This window comes from Protomyctophum bolini (assembly GCF_963924005.1).
Source record: "Protomyctophum bolini genome assembly, chromosome: 2".
NCBI lineage: Eukaryota > Metazoa > Chordata > Actinopteri > Myctophiformes > Myctophidae > Protomyctophum > Protomyctophum bolini.
The window spans coordinates 16,178,786-16,195,043 of NC_137863.1; the positions used below are offsets into that span (position 1 = coordinate 16,178,786).

Sequence of the window (16,258 nt, forward strand, 5' to 3'; positions counted from 1 at the left end):
CTTGAATCCAAATAAGTTCTGACTGAAAGGCAAGTCCCTTTGTTGATGTCTACACACGGTGTCCTCAAATGCTATTCGCAGAGCAGAATCTCTCCTCTCAGTCTACAGTCAAATCTTCAGTGTTCGTTTAACCATTTAAACGCTATACTTTAGTGCATCAGGTTCCCCAGGAGTCCATACTTGAGATCAGAAAAGATCAGCTATTTCATCAGAATGTTCCCCCATGCAAGTACATAATGCTGGGATTCATGTACTTAACTCTTCAGAGTGTAAAAATGTACCCAAATGGAAGTTATATTGGTCCAGACCTACTACCTATACTACTACATTTTATTACAATCTCAGAGTTCAATTAAGGTACAAGTTTAATTTCTATGAATTATTATCGTGTATTCACTCATACTGCAGTAAATAAGTACAAATGCTAGCCTCTTTCTATGAAGATGTCACATGCATTCGAGACTCAAGAGGACTTAAGATCATTTTGACAATAAGCCTTCATAATCTGTTTACACGCCTTCGACGCACCATACATAATTCAAAGGTAGATGCGGTACTTACTAGTATTTTCCATTAAGCTTTCATTGAACTGGCCTTCTCCCACATCATTAATTGAGCAGAAAGGAGCAAATCGTTGCCGTCCGTCAGAAACCACCTACTGTATCTCCATATTGAAAAGTATTATTTCGTAGGTTAATTTGGTCCTACACAAAAGGAGAGAAAATAGCCGATCTACAAGTTCACAATGCGATACGTTGTGAACATGTACATCGGCAATTGTCACTATTTTAAAATGTTTTGAAATAATGATGAAAAAGGAACGGTTTTGGACAAGGTTTCTGACCAAACGGTGGACATCCACTCAAGGCATTATGCAATCATAAATAATACCTAATTTCCAAACAGTGCCACGTATAATATATAGGCCGTGTCATGATCACAACCAGACCAGTGGCACTTCCAACACTTTCATCCGGATTTGCTGGAACTTAAAAGCTTGCTGTGAGATGAGCACACGTACAGCGTATTTGATGTCTACAGCTGTCAGCCTAGCCCTAGATACTACATACTTTGAATGTAGTGTACACAATTTTGGGGCATACAATGAATTGCATTTTTATAGCGCTTTTCCAAGTGCTCAAAGCTCTTTACAATGGTTCATTCATTCATACATTGGGAGGTGCAGTCGACGCCAGGAGGAGCAGGAGGAGCCGGGATTCGAACCACTGACCCAGGGATCCTTGGACGACCTGCTCTACCTCCTGAGCCACAGCCGCCCCCCCTACATGCATGTACAGTACAGGGATTAATTCCAGAATGCTATTTATACATTCTTGAACAAAGTTCAATGAAATGATATACTATAAATAAAAACTGTGATTTCTGTCCTCAAACATGGGCGTATATTTTATAAAGTATTAGGCCACTATCTGAGCCTCGATATGCATTTGTTTGGAGGTCTTACTTTGCAAGAAGTATGGTGATCATAGATTATGCATATACTCTCTGCACCATATAGCAGCTCAGCATAGGCCATACTGTCAGTATGAGGGGTTACATTGAGGTCAGAGAAACACACATGTACTGCATTCATTTATTCACACATAGATACACACACGTCACGCATGCACGCACGACCGCACGTGCACACAGCCACAGCCTCATGGGGATTAAGAAAGAGAGGAAGAAAAAGACATGGGATGTGGGCGGTAGTATTTACATTCTACCCTACAGCACTAGGAGAGTGTTGTGGAAAAGCCCTACAGTGTATGTCTCCTTTTCATTTAGAAAAACACTTGCTCGCTGCATAAACTACTAACCCATTTGCAGGAACTCCTTTTGCGGTTTTTATCTTTCATGGCGGCTATGTACAGTATATGGCAACATATATTGTTTTTGCAATTTTTAAATAAATAAAGTTTTTCAGAAAACTTAGGTCAAGATTTAGAAGGTGTTTTTAGGTGTAAATGCGTTATGGAAGACAAATAGTAGTTTTAATTTGACATGATCATAAAGTGCTCTGTGCTCAAAGTGAGGAGTGAAGGTCCTGGGACCTTCACTCCTCATATAACATATGAGTGACTATATGACTATATGACATTATATATGTCGTTTTTGAGATCTGCAGTCAACCCTGAACAAAGAACAAAGGAGGGAACAACAGTTTACCCTGTAGTCCTTTTCATTTTAACCACTTGAACTCCATCACTCCCATTCTGTGGGTAACGTTCACCCAAAAATACCCAACGTGTCCTAACGCAATACTTTGTGAGCTTGTAGATCTGCTATTTTTGGTGAAGAGATTTGCTGGAGATGGGAAAAAACTGCGCACCAAGTACTGTACAGACAGTGCAACTCAAGTCTGTTTTGCCAAGACTAAGAGAGTTTAAGTGGTTATGCCTGATTTTATACTTTATCATACAACGGTCTCCAGCTTAGCCTCCAGCATAGCCAATCTATACATTGTAAGCACACACACACACACACACACACACACACACACACACACACACACACACACACACACACACACACACACACACACACACACACACACACACACACACACACACACACACACACACACACACACACACACACACACACACACACACACACACACACACACACACACACACACACACACACACACACACACACACACACACACACACAAAGGGATCTCTTGCTTTCCTGTCTTCCTGCTCACACTTCATCATCATGCTAGCCCTGCGTGCTGCACTCAGCAGGAGACAGAGATGCTCATTGTTATTCTGTGAGGGTCGGCTGTCTGTCTGTGCTCCTCTCCTCATTCCACATAATTTCTCCATTGTTTGGCTCCCTAGAATAATAATAATAATAATAGTAATAATAATAGTAATAATAATAATAGTAATAATAATAATAATAATAATAATAATAACAATAATAATAATATTAATAATAGTACGGTAATAGTATTATAGCTGGTCAACAGATCGTCTGTGGTGCCCCAACGACCCTCCGGGGTTACGGGATAGGTGAAGGTGAAGAATAGTAATAATAATTGCATAGAAATCCACTGGAAATGCAGTGGAGAAACCTGTAAGTGGAATTCCTCGTGAAAATTAGGGAAGGTGTGAGGGCACCAACGAAAAAGAGGTGGGCGCGCACAAGAGAGAGAGAGAGAGAGAGAGAGAGAGAGAGAGATTGACTCTGTTCTGGGCCTGTGGGGTCATTCCAAAGCCATTCCAGTAACTGTGAGTTTTGGTCCAGTTCTGTTCGGTTGTCTACTCAGAGGTTCCCAACCACTGGTACTAGTACCACTAGTGGTACTTGAGCCCTCTTCTGGTGGTACTCAGAGGAGTCACCCAGAAAAGGAGAAAAAAGACAGCCGTGCTGAAATGAGCATGACATCACACTTAGCCGTTAATAGAAGATTTGAGAACAGATTAAAGAAACATCATCAGTTGTGCTGATTTATGATTCCTCAACAATTAGTGATTAGAGTTTTGTCAGAGCAGCAGCATTATTGGCTTAGGAATGGAACAAAAAGGGCAGGTATACGCTCATGTATTTTAACATCAGTTATTATGGTGGTACTTGGAGAACCAAATATTTTCTGAGGTGGTACTTCAGTATAAAAAGGTTGGGAACCAATGTGTCCATTGCATACGGAGCTAGACTCTAGCTCCTTGGGGAGCTAGATGGGGGTCCCCATCAAAAGTAGTTATATAGTATCACAATCACAATCATGTTAACCACTTTATCCATTTATATGTAAACTATTCAAATTATTATTATTATTATTTTACACAAATGTTCTGTTCCACCCTTGGAAGAGAACATTTGTGTAAAAGGCACAGAACCTTTTCAGATGGGCGTCCGTGGCAAAATACATGTATCAGTTTGGGGGCCCATGGCATGAAGAAGGTTGAGAACCACATGGTCTAGCTCAGATGTCAGTGGAGGCTCGCTGCAGGCAGCACTGAAGGCATGCATCTACTGCAGCTATATCTCCTTGAAGGAAGCATGTGTCTGTCCTTGAACAACCGGTGCTCATCAATAAGTGATGGCTTGTCAGCTTCCAGTCTATCACACTCAAGGAAAAAGAAAAGCTGGCCTTGATATGTTTTAGAAGGCTCTACCCTATACAATACCACCTCCGTTCTGTCTCTGTCCTCAAATGGCATCCCTTTGTTCTCATAACACTTCCTGCAGCCCGTTTCCATGCACCCCAAGCCAAAACAAAACTAGAATAAAAATAATAGAAAAAAAAAAAAAATCTCATAACAGAGAATGACACAGCTGGATTAGTTCTCTTGTCTCCCTGTCGTTCGATTTGGGTCTAAAAATACATTCCAGCACTCTCACAAGAAAGAGAGAGAGTGGAGAGATAGGAGAGCTTTTTATGACCGCAGTGAAACCTAATCCCATTTCACTCAGCCATGACAGAACAATCACTTGATGGGAGTTTTAAAGTGATTATCTCCAATGGGTCCAGGGGATAACGGCCAAAAACAACAGCAACAAATTCTGCCGCTAGCGCTACCTCTGTGATGCCATTTCAGCTGACGAACAGCACACTGAGACGGGGACACATCCGCAGAGCAAAGCTAAGCCGCATCGCTAATGGTTTTCTATGGCATGCTGTCTGTGCCGTTTATAAAGGAAGATGCATGTACCGTAAGCCGGCATGCATGGATAAGTAATTAGACCAACATTCCATCCCCGTGCACACTCCCCTGCATATTTTAGACGCCTGGGACACTTGCGTAGACTAGAGCGTTATTGTGTTGTGTCTGGGGAGAATTAACCACTTAAACCCTCTATACATACTGGAGTAAACTGGACCAGAGTTGGCTATGTGCTGGGACCGTTTTCTGCCATCTACAGCAGTGGTGATACTCATTAGCCCACGGACCCCCATTTGAAAAACATATGCCAGCTAGGGACCCCCATAAGAGAAGAGTTTACGGCTCTAGCAGTGATTCTCTGGGACTGCAATTTATATTGTAAAATCAATGTTAATTTAACTCTGAGAGTGTACAAATGGAACCAAATGGACCCCCTGGAACTCCCTCAAGGACCCCTGGGGTATGTGCATGCACAGTTAGTATGCATCCGTTCTGAAGGCAGTAAAATGGACTTAGAATATTGACTGCACACACAATTCAGCATTTTTGCATAGTGACTGAAATAGTGTTGACCTTTGAAAAACCCGCAGGAAATCCGTATGCGATGACAAAACAAGAAGAGTAAAATGAACAACTTAATGCTATTGCAACGCTGTGGAGGGCTGGCTGGCAATGCCAGATCTGAGTAGCTAATTCTTTGCTGCTCAGATTAAGTACTTAATGATGTGGATGAGTGACACAAGCAAATCCCAAATGGAGAGGAATTTAAATGGAATTAGTATAATAATTATTCAATAATGTTCAGTGGTAATAAGAAAACATTTAGGAAGAGCTGTAAGAAGATTAATGATTGAAATGAACAATCAGTACAACATAGATAAATTGGGAGGAAGATCTGTGGACACCCATAGCAGTAACACTTTCTACGAATCACAATGCACTATAAAGCAATAGAAGGCTCAACTCACTCACACAGAAAGTTCAAATTGAATTGACAGCAGCAGCATGGAGCGAAGTGAGAAAGACTGCAAGGTCAAAGCATGGTTCTTTGTTACATTTGGAGTTCTCTGAAAGTGAGCCTTCTTTTGCTTCATGATTCTGCTGTTTTGCAGCACAGGATGTGTATTGAAAACAAACACTCGCCTTACAGTACCTCGATCATTCTGCTACGGATGTGCTGAATCACAGTAGAAACAAATAACACCTGTGACTGATTAAGCTGATCTAAGGAGTAGATCATTACAATGTGCTTTATCACGGAAACGAGACGATCAGAATCAAGAATTCAGACAATTATGAATGATTTATAAGGTCAAGTACTGCATAATTGCTTGTCACTAACAGAACTTTTCTTTCTTTATAATAAATTAAATTATTTATAATTCTGCCAAAAAATAAAATACAATCCACACATGTAGCTTCAAGCTCTCGTCACTCACTGCTTCACACATGGTCTGCTCTACTCTATGTTGGCTAGAGTCTCATGTTATAGAAATCCGCTCTGCAGATGCACCAATCTATCAAAACAAAGTAAATAAATAGCTTAATTATATTTTTTCAGTCAGTACGTCTTCAAGTAGCACATGGGAAACATTCTGTACTTGCACTATCCTCAATGGAAACTGTACTGCTTCTAAATTCCATGTACCTAATCATCAATAAAATGTTTAGTGAAAGAATTCACTGTCTACTGTCTAGCCATTCCTGAAGTGTACACAAACCTATGGCTTTGTGCAAGGTTCAAGGTTTCTTTATTTTGTCTCCCAAGAGAGAATGCTAGAATGTTTATGTATGTTATTGTTTATGTGTGTGCGTGTGGCTGTGCACACGTGTGCAAACATTTGTGCGTGCATGTGCGTGTGTGTGTGCCGTGTGGTAGCCAATCTCCCTCTCTCTGTGTGTTTTTGTTGTAATTAAAACAATAATAAGGGTAAATATAATAAAAGATAATAATTATAATAAACAACAATGTGATGATATGTGACAAAGTAAGACAAAGAAGTGCAATTAATGACATTTTATCCCAAGTTCCCAACTAGAGCAAAAGGGGCAACATTGGTCGCACCTGGTTGAAGGACATGACGTAGAGCAGGGGTGGGCAACTTTGACGATGGAGAGGGCCACTATATTTCCACACTCACTCCAGAGGGCCACATTGCATATTACTGTCATAGCACGATCTACAAGCTCAAAACTGCACAAATCTGCAATTTTTGCTATATTTGAATTGAAATCATGAATAATGTTTTGCTACTTTTGAATTGAAATCCTGAAATGTTTATTTAATTTCAAATACCTTTCAAAACCTTAAATTATAGTTATGTTAACTTTATGAACTAAATACAAGCTATACATTGGACATAAAAAAGGACTATAACAGTTTAATATGACTCATTAAACTACTAATTTAGAAGTAATTAAAGCGGGTCATATTTACATTTGCAACAGCTGAAATCAATAATATATCAGTATTGTGATATTAACCTGTATTAAGCATTAAGTAAATGGTAAATGGTGCATTTATATAGCGCCTTTATCCAAGGTGCTTTACATAGATTGTGCATTACATTCACCCATTCATACACCGATGGCGGCGGAAACCATGCAAGCCACCAAACCAGCACTTCAGGAGCAATTTGGGGTTCAGAGTCTTGCTCAAGGACACTTCGACACTAACTCTGGGGCAGCCCGGGTTGTCCCCCAGGCCGCCAGTTGCCCATTATATGACGTAGAGAGAGTAGTGGTCTCACCTGGTTGAAGGACATGACGTAGAGAGTGTAGTGGTCTCACCTGGTTGAAGGACATGACGTAGAGAGTGTAGTGGTCCAGGGAGAAGGCCATGTCACGCAGGATGCCGCCGCTGTCCTTCATCACCGTCACCGTCTCATACAGCAGCCCTCCCTCCCCAGGCCCGTCCACTCTGATCTGCAGCGGAACACAGTCAGACACACACAATGAACACAGTGAATGCAAGGCCCTCTATTCTCTATAAAAAAAACAACCTTGGACCACTTTATTCTAGCCTCGCGTTGGGATACTAATATACCACTGCGGTGGGCTGCGTGGGCATAATGCATATGCAATAGGGGCGGATGAACGGATAACTTCATTCCGTTTACACACCAAATCTCTTCGGCAGCTGATCTACAAGCTCACAACGTGTCGCCAACGCATTGTGAGATTTTTCATGATTAATGAACTTCATTTTTAACTCTATCTCTACCGCTAGCTGTTAGCATAAACCCCAGTTCCCAGTGCCAGCATACGGGTTCACTTTAAAAGACGGAGTTTGCCCACAGTTCCATCCTTGTTTACTAGTTTCACTCCAACCTACAAGTTTTCTCTCTCTTGTCCTTCAATAGTTTTACCATTTTTGTGTTTTCTTCACAGGAGCTTCCATGCCATCCAGTCCATATCCCGAAGGTTACAAATATTATAATGAAAAAGCTGTGTGTATTATGAATATTTTATGAACAGAAATACTAGTTTTTGTTCCGTAACGTGGCTGGCCAGCAGGCATTCCCCAATATGTATGCAGTGAGATTTCTACATAGAGCCAAGGAATAGCACAGCATGTGAGTACCAGTTCATTTATCTCGGCTGTCTTCCTGCTTCTCTCTCATAGAAATGTGTTGTCTAGTCAGCGATTCCCAAGCGGTGGGCCAGGGCCCACTGGTGGGCAGTAACGCGTTACCAAAAAGCAATTCAGTAATAAGTATAACAACCAAGTTACTTTCTGCGTTACCGAACAGCTTACGTCACGTAAAATACGGAATTGTCCTTAAATTGCCAATTAAATACACTATCATGTCCCGTTTTGAAGCAATATGGGATGTGAATTTTCATAAACATCCCCCGTCTGACACGCATACATCAACACTCAATTAACAGTGATGAATGAACAGTAGTGTGTTGTCAACGGACAGACTGTAGATATTGTACCCAGCTACAAGTATCTAGGCACAATTATTGATGACAAACTGAAATTCGACCTAAATACTGACGTGATGCATAAAAAAGGTCAACAACGCCTGTACTGCCTAAGGAAATTGGCTAAGTTCAATGTCGACAAGACTCTGATGAAACTGTTTTACAGTGCCTACATCGAGTCCGTCATTTCTTTCTCCATTATCTGTTGGTATGGTAATCTCTGCATCAGAGACAAAAAATTCCTAGGGAGAATTGTAAAAGTGGCCTCTAAAATCATTGGCTCACAAATGAACGGCCTAGACCAGATCTTTAAGAAACAGGTACTTAACAAAGCTCTGTGTATCCGATCTGATGCTGCTCACCCACTTTACGGAGAGTACATCCTTCTCCCATCCGGCCTTCGCTTGCGAGCCCCATGTGCCACAAAAAACAGGCACAAACATTCCTTTGTCCCGGTCTCTATTCATACACTGAATGCTGCTGTGGGTAGATCGAGGATATAACCTTATGATGAGCACTTTCACTTTTTACTGTATTATCTCGTGCCTATGTCTATGCACGCACTTTTATGACCTATCGCATAGCACTTTAAACGCCTGCACTTTAATGGTTGTGTGCACCTCTGTACTCTGGTATCCGCTATGTGAACTGTTTGTTTGTTTGTACTGTTTCATTCATTGTTTAATGTACTGTCTATGCTGCAACCCAATTTGCCCTTCGGGGACACTAAATAAACTTGAAACTTGAACCTTGAACCTTGTAAAAGTTATAAAACACAAGAAGAAGACCAGTAAATTTCTCGTAGGACCTATAGGTTGGACCTCCCGTGCCTTCGTCTCTGTCATGTCCTGTCTGTGCCTGCTGCCCTGCATTTACGTTGCACGCCTGGGCATTTAGACTGTCTGCCACTGATAGCCTACTACAGTACTACAAACTCCACCACATCCATAGGACCATAACTGAAGAGAACACGCAGCTCATGCTAAAGGTAAGGTGTGAGGGAAGGGAACTATCAAACACTTGATTTGACAGTTTCAGTAGGAATTAATAACAAGGCAAACTGCAACATTGGTGAATGCCTTCTGTGGCGCACGGCACATGGTGGTGGTCTGTCAGATCAGACAGCATGCCCATGCTCTTTCTGTCTATTTGAAGGTCACCTGCACGGTTGCACTCTAAAAACTGGATTAGGACAGGTTGGATTAAGTTTAGTACACGCACATTAATAATTGAGCAATGTTTTGTTCACAAAATATATGTTTGTGTCGATATAACATCGGCTTGCACTGGCACACTTGTACAGTCTGCGATTAGCTTGTTATGGTACATCGCATAAGCCAGTGGGACAGGACAGAGCAATGTAATTGGCTAGTTAGTTGTGGGACACTTATCTATATTCTATATCACTGTTTACCAAACAGTGGGTCGGACCCATTTGTGGGTCGTGGACACATTTGTATGGATGGCTTTAGGTTTTGGCCTACATTTTGTTTTGAATTATTATCCTTTCAAAGCATTAAAAAAATATATGGAATATAATTTCATAAAGAAGACGCATTGTGAGCTTGTAGATCTGCTATTTTCACTAGTTTGCGTCCCGGGAAGAGTTTTGGGTCACAGGCTAAAAGGTTTGGGAATCACTGGTCTACATAGTCCCCTGTCAACTACTGTGTATGCCTTCTTGCCCCCTGGCCTGTGCAACGTGTTGTGTAGTATGTGACATCCAGCTGTCCTTGTGCCACTGGACACAGTGGACAGGCATCAGTACTGTATGTGCTTTAGTTCCTGTGTCAGCTGCTGATGTGTCTGTCCAGCAGTGTTGCTGCACATGTCATGCACCAGTTGATATGATGTGATTTAGATTCTCCACAACAGGAACATGCCATGACAGATGCATGCCAGGCAGATTTAGTGCAGTAGTAGCTGTGTGTGCCCAAACCCAACAACCCGTGGGGTTGGCTCAGTTCACTCTGTGTAATGTATTCACTTAGCTCAGCATCGAAAGATCAATTTGACTTTGGAATGATTTTGAGGCAGCAAACTTTTTGTGGCTCATTAAAAAGCATATTAGAGACTGGATGCCCACTGGTGGAGCCTTGAGCTCTGCATATTGGACTACAAAACCAGATACAGTATGTCATTGTTACACTATGTGCACTCACACTGAGAGAACACCATGTGATAATCAAGGGCAATTCTCGATTATTCTACGAAAGGTAATTGCAAAAACTAAAATAGAAATAAATCAATAGTTGCAGCCCTAGAATTAAGCCTGACAGCAAGGAGTAAAAGATGCACATTAGTCACGCTAGACCTGGTTGAACACCTTATTTAAAATTCTTGGAGATTGTCTCATTATACATGTAATTAAAGCAAAGTGGAATTCATTTCTAAATCGTGAGCTTTAAATAACATCATGATGAATAAGAGGAGGGGAGTTAGGTAGTGAGGAGAGATGTGGAATTGTGTAATAATGACAGGGTTCTCTCTCCGCCACACATTCTGACATGCAGATGGACGTACAGTAAGCGACCTCGCAGACCCGACTGGAGCAGAGTTTGTCTGGATTCCATGCAGGCTCACTCTTGCAAGCGGTGGCAGCGCTTCTGCACTTGCACTCTCAATAGAGACGGCCCGATCAATACGAACTGATTACATGATTGGATCCCCTGGGCACCAAAAGTGCATCAATCAATCAATCATGCACGCCTCTCAGTCAGCACATAGCGCTGCCAGCCAGACATGCAGGACACAAAGAAAGACAGACAGGATGAAAGAAGAGATAAGACGGAATGACGGGAAGAGGGCAGAACTACGAAAATACGTACGAGAGAGAGAGAGCACTCTCATGAGAACAGTGTGCACGAGAGAGAGAGAGAGAGAGAGAGAGAGAGAGAGAGAGAGAGAGAGAGAGAGAGAGAGAACCCTAGTAAAAGGAGGCGGCCCCCACAAAATAAAATCTTCACTTTTAATTTAACTCAACTGTAGGCCTAGGCCGAGGCTCAGCGGTCCAGGCACCTTGGCTGGTAATACAGTCTGGCTGTGTGCCGTGGGTTCGACTCCCGATCCTGACGGCCTTTACTACATGTCACCCCCCCCCCCCCCATCTCTCTACCCATTTCCTGTTAGCCTACTGTGATTCTATTCCTTCTACAAAAAAAACACACCCGAGTGGTGCAACTCCCCTCTTCCCTCCCCCCCCTCCCCTCTCAATCTCTCTCTCTCTCTCTCATTAGCAGGCAACAGTGCAGCACTATCTCTCTCTCTCTGTTTCTGGCACAACAGTGCCCCTACTGATAGTCATACTGGTGCTCATTAACATCACATTAACGTCACATAGGTGAACACGGACATTGCTGTTCCTTGGAGTGGTTGCACCACTCAAAAATAAAATAAAGGGAAAGCCACAAAAAAATATCCTGGACTTCAATTCCCAGCAAGCCGGTTGGAGACGACCAAGAGGCGCCCCCTGCACCCGCTGGCTGGATGTAATAGCCCAGGAGCATGAGAGCATGTAACGTGACATTGGCACAAGCTCAACACCTTACCCACAACAGACCCAGATGGCTGCAAGAGGACTAAATAAGTAAGTGCAAGAGGACCAAAGTGCAAGAGGACTAAATAAGTAAGTAAGTAATGTGTGTTAAAAAAGAGGTGAAGAAACGAGTGTAAGCAGGTTGGAATGGGTGGAGAAAAGTGTCGGGTGTGTGATGTGTGATGAAAGTATCAGCAACAACGAAAGGGAAGGTGTACAAGACGGTGGTGAGACCAGCTATGCAGAGACTAAAATGTTGAGGTTCTCTCTGGGAGTAGCCTTGCGTAGCCAGACAACTATTCCACTATCTCCGAATGCTATATAGAGTCTGGAACTACGCCTCCCGAAATTCGAGTAAGGAAGCTGCAATTTCCATTCACGAAAATATATTTTAAAATATCTTTACATTAAAAAAAAATTAATTCCTTTTCTGCTAAGCCACAAGCTATATATGCTTAGACGTTTTCTAATTAAATTTGCGCGACTGTAAATGACGAAACGGAAGTGGGGAGGAGGCTCCACTTCCGCTTTATATTTTACTCATGATTTTCCATTGCTCCAGACTGTATGACGAAAGCATTTGGAAATTGCGAGAGGCAACAGTCTGGCAACGCGAGATTACTCTGGGAGTAACAAGGGTGGATAGGATCAGGAATGAGTACATCAGGGGGACAGCACATATCAGATGTTTTGGAGATAACTCATCAGTGAACCATTTCTTAATGTGCTCATTTAAAATACAGAAAAAGGGAACACGAGCGCACACACACGCACACATATACAGTATAATCAAGATACCTTTGTCTACCGTGTACACTATCCTGCACTTCCAACAGCATTAAGGAGTGGATCAGGGAGAATGAGCGGAATGGAAGAAGATCAAAATCAAAGAAAGCTGTCAAGGGACTCATTCAATTTAAAAGTGAAGCTTCTAGTCGACACCATCTACAAAGTAGATTACATTGATCAAGCCGTACAAATGCAGCAGACTACTTGAAATGTCACGATTCAGAGGGTACATTATTCGTATATGTTCTCTGGCAATGCCCTAAGCGTTTGTATAAAGGAGATGGCTTGCAATGACTTTGAATTCTCTCCCAGGTATTTTGGGGGCAGCGGCGGCCTAAGGGTTAGAGGAGCGCCCTTGTTGCCGAAAGCTTGCCGGTTCGATTCCCCAGACGTGCAGGAAATCTGGGTCGGGAAGTGATTGGTCATCACTCACCCAACACCGCTGAAGTGCCCTTGAGCAAGACACTGAACCCCCAACTGCTCCAGTGGAGCTGCTTAGTGGCCAACAATATAAGACTGTGGTTGTACTGGTCAGCTCCCAGGTTTTAATGTGTGTGTCTGTCTGTGTGTTTCTAAAAATGTGCAGGGCGTTGCTGAAAATGAGCACTTGTGCTCAGCTACTACCCTGGGTAAAAAAAAAAGTGCTGGGTGCCACATCAGCTGTGAAAGACTGTGGAAGTGCAGAATTGATCCAATCTGCCTTTATGTTGGTAGACATACTTTACTGAGCAGGAGATCATTTGTCTTTTTTGTTTTTTTGACAGATTATCCTATATTACCAGTAAGACGCCTGAGGGCGAGAAGCACTGGCCATACTGTATATGGAGCGTGTCTTCAGTGTACAGGGTGTGATGAGGTCAGATCAACATATTGATTGCCAGAACAGGTCAGCACCATATATGGAGATCTAAGGGTGGCAGCGGTGGCAGTGTCTTGAGTGTACAGGGTTTGATGAGGTCCCAGGTAGGGTGTTAATTTTCGTGCCTGTTGAGAACTCTAGTTCTTGCCGGCTGCCGGGCAGATATCAGTCAAAAGGGAGACATCGAAGAGGAAGGATGGATGGGGAAGGATCAACATAATAATGTCGACAGGTTCTGACATGATATATCCATATACTAATATTGATGACATCAGGGATCTCCATATATGGGTTTAACCCATTCTGACCTGAGATCAGATTCATACGAGGTTTCCACTGGACACACACTGGTCTGATGAAACCCATTCTGACCTGAGATCAGATTCTAAAAATGTCAGTCGTTCTTCGAATTTTTCAAAAATAGCAGACCTACAAGCTCGTATCGCGCCACTCGGTGGCGCGATATGAGCTTGTAGATCTGCTATTTTTCAATAGGTAAAGCATAACATGATGCTAACACCAAAATGGGTGCCCGGTCAGAATGGGTTAATTGCGACAGCAATATGATCCCTTTTTTATTTAAGAGTTTAAGGCATGGCAAAGAACATTACAAAAAGTTCCTTTTCGTAATGTTCTTTGCCATGCCTTAAGGCTTAAACTCTTAAATAAAAAAGGCTGGAACACGAGTGCCTTGGATCCTCTTCTTTCATGCAAAAATTGTAGATCTTCTATTTTCCAAAAATCAAGTAAACCATAAAATCATCAAATAAAAAGGCAATGCATTGCTCAAAAAGGGAAAAAATAATATTCCTCACCCAACCGTCAAGTCAGGAGGAAGCGGCAGTTTCCGCTTTGTCCAAAAGCTCAGGGATTCAGAGCTAAACCCTCAGAAATGTTCCTTGGCCAAACTTTTCTTCTTCAGATCTCAAAGCTTCCCGGCCTCACTACTCTGTGGTTTATCAATTTCTGATTAAGCTTTAGAATTGGCCTTAAATAGAGTCTCTTTCACAAACCACCACCAAACACTCTTTTTGATACCTAAAATGGAACCCCCGGCCGCCTCACTTTTCTGCTTTATCCCCACAACAGAAACTACACAAAACTTTTTTTGAGTGGTGCAACCACTCCTACAACCAGCAATGTCCGTGTACACCTATGTATGTGTTCACCTATGTATGTGTTCACCTATGTATGTGTTCACCTATGTATGTGTTCACCTATGTATGAGCACCAGTATGAGTACCAGTAGGGGCGCTGTTGTGCCATGCAGAAAGAGAGACAGAGAGAGACAGTGCTTCACTGTTGCCTGCTAATATATGAGAGAGAGAGAGAGAGAGAGAGGGGAGGGGGGGAGGGGAGTTGCACCACTCGGTTCACACGGGTGTGATCTTTTTTTACGTAGCCTACACTACATTTCGGGGTTAAATATTCAACCATATTTTAACCAATATATTCCCTTATCATTATGTTTCATTTTCGTTCAATACTCATAGAACAGGAAATAGACATAATATGAATATTCCCATATACTGTATATACTGTATACAGTACGTATTACATCTATCTAATTATTATGAGTTATGATTAAAAAAAACGTATAACGCTGCATGGACCTGCCAGGCAGACATATGCTCAAGGTCAGTCTTCACATATTCAGCTGTCCAACCCATCTCCCAATGGCCTGCAGGTAGGCGACTCCCTTCTGCTGTTCACTACCCACCATTGACTGTGTTATATGGCATTTCTCCAAGATAAATATTTATTTATTATTTAAGATATTAATATTTACAAGTTAAATATTTCACCTGTACGGGACTAATTTGTGTTCTTCAGAAGTCCAATTTAGGTACTTTTCTTTTTTTATGAACACAATTTGATCATACTGTGCAGTGTGCAGCCAGAGGCTGCTCCATGGCAGCCACGTCCAAAATGTACAGGGGGTGTCCATATTATCAAAATCTGTGTGACATGGGCTATTTGAAAATAGCCAATCTACAAGTGCACAACGCATCGCATTGTTGTGGTTGTGTGGGCTATGTGTAGATCGGCCATTGTCAAAACGACCTTAAAAAAAGGAAACACAAATCTTGTATAAATCTTGTTCCTAGCTGGCACAAAATATTTTCAGATGGAGGTCCGATGGAGAACCACTGCTTTAAGTAGGTAGGCACATAAGTACATAAGTACTTATGTGCTCTCGCTCTCTCTCTCTCTCTCTCTCTGAGATTATTTCCTGGAAAACTGGAAAACTTGACGTGTTTAATCATCCCACATATGACAATGGTCAAATGCTTGCAAACTGGTGTGTATTGTGTCATGACTCTCTCTCTCCCTCTTCTTTACCACAGTCCCACACAGTAGAGGGAATCAGCTCCCCCGAGTGGAGTGGGTTTCCCGAGTATGATAAGTGCAAAATGGCTGCCATGTGAATAAGGTGGATTGTATTTCCCACACCCCTTGTTTCATAAATAGAATAGATAGAAACCAGAGCTTTAAGACAAATATGGGACCACTAGCACCCTCCCACCC

The 16,258-nt window shown here is 42.2% G+C and overlaps 1 protein-coding gene across 1 annotated transcript in view; it reads right to left on the minus strand.

The window, feature by feature from the left end:
* Positions 1-16,258, minus strand: part of LOC308331125 (plexin-A2-like) — an 88,714-nt gene that overhangs the window by 43,482 nt on the left and 28,974 nt on the right. The window contains exon 4 of the mRNA XM_080786306.1: positions 7,407-7,541. Coding sequence (XP_080642432.1) covers positions 7,407-7,541 — 135 coding nt within the window. The remainder of the gene's footprint in view (positions 1-7,406; positions 7,542-16,258) is intronic.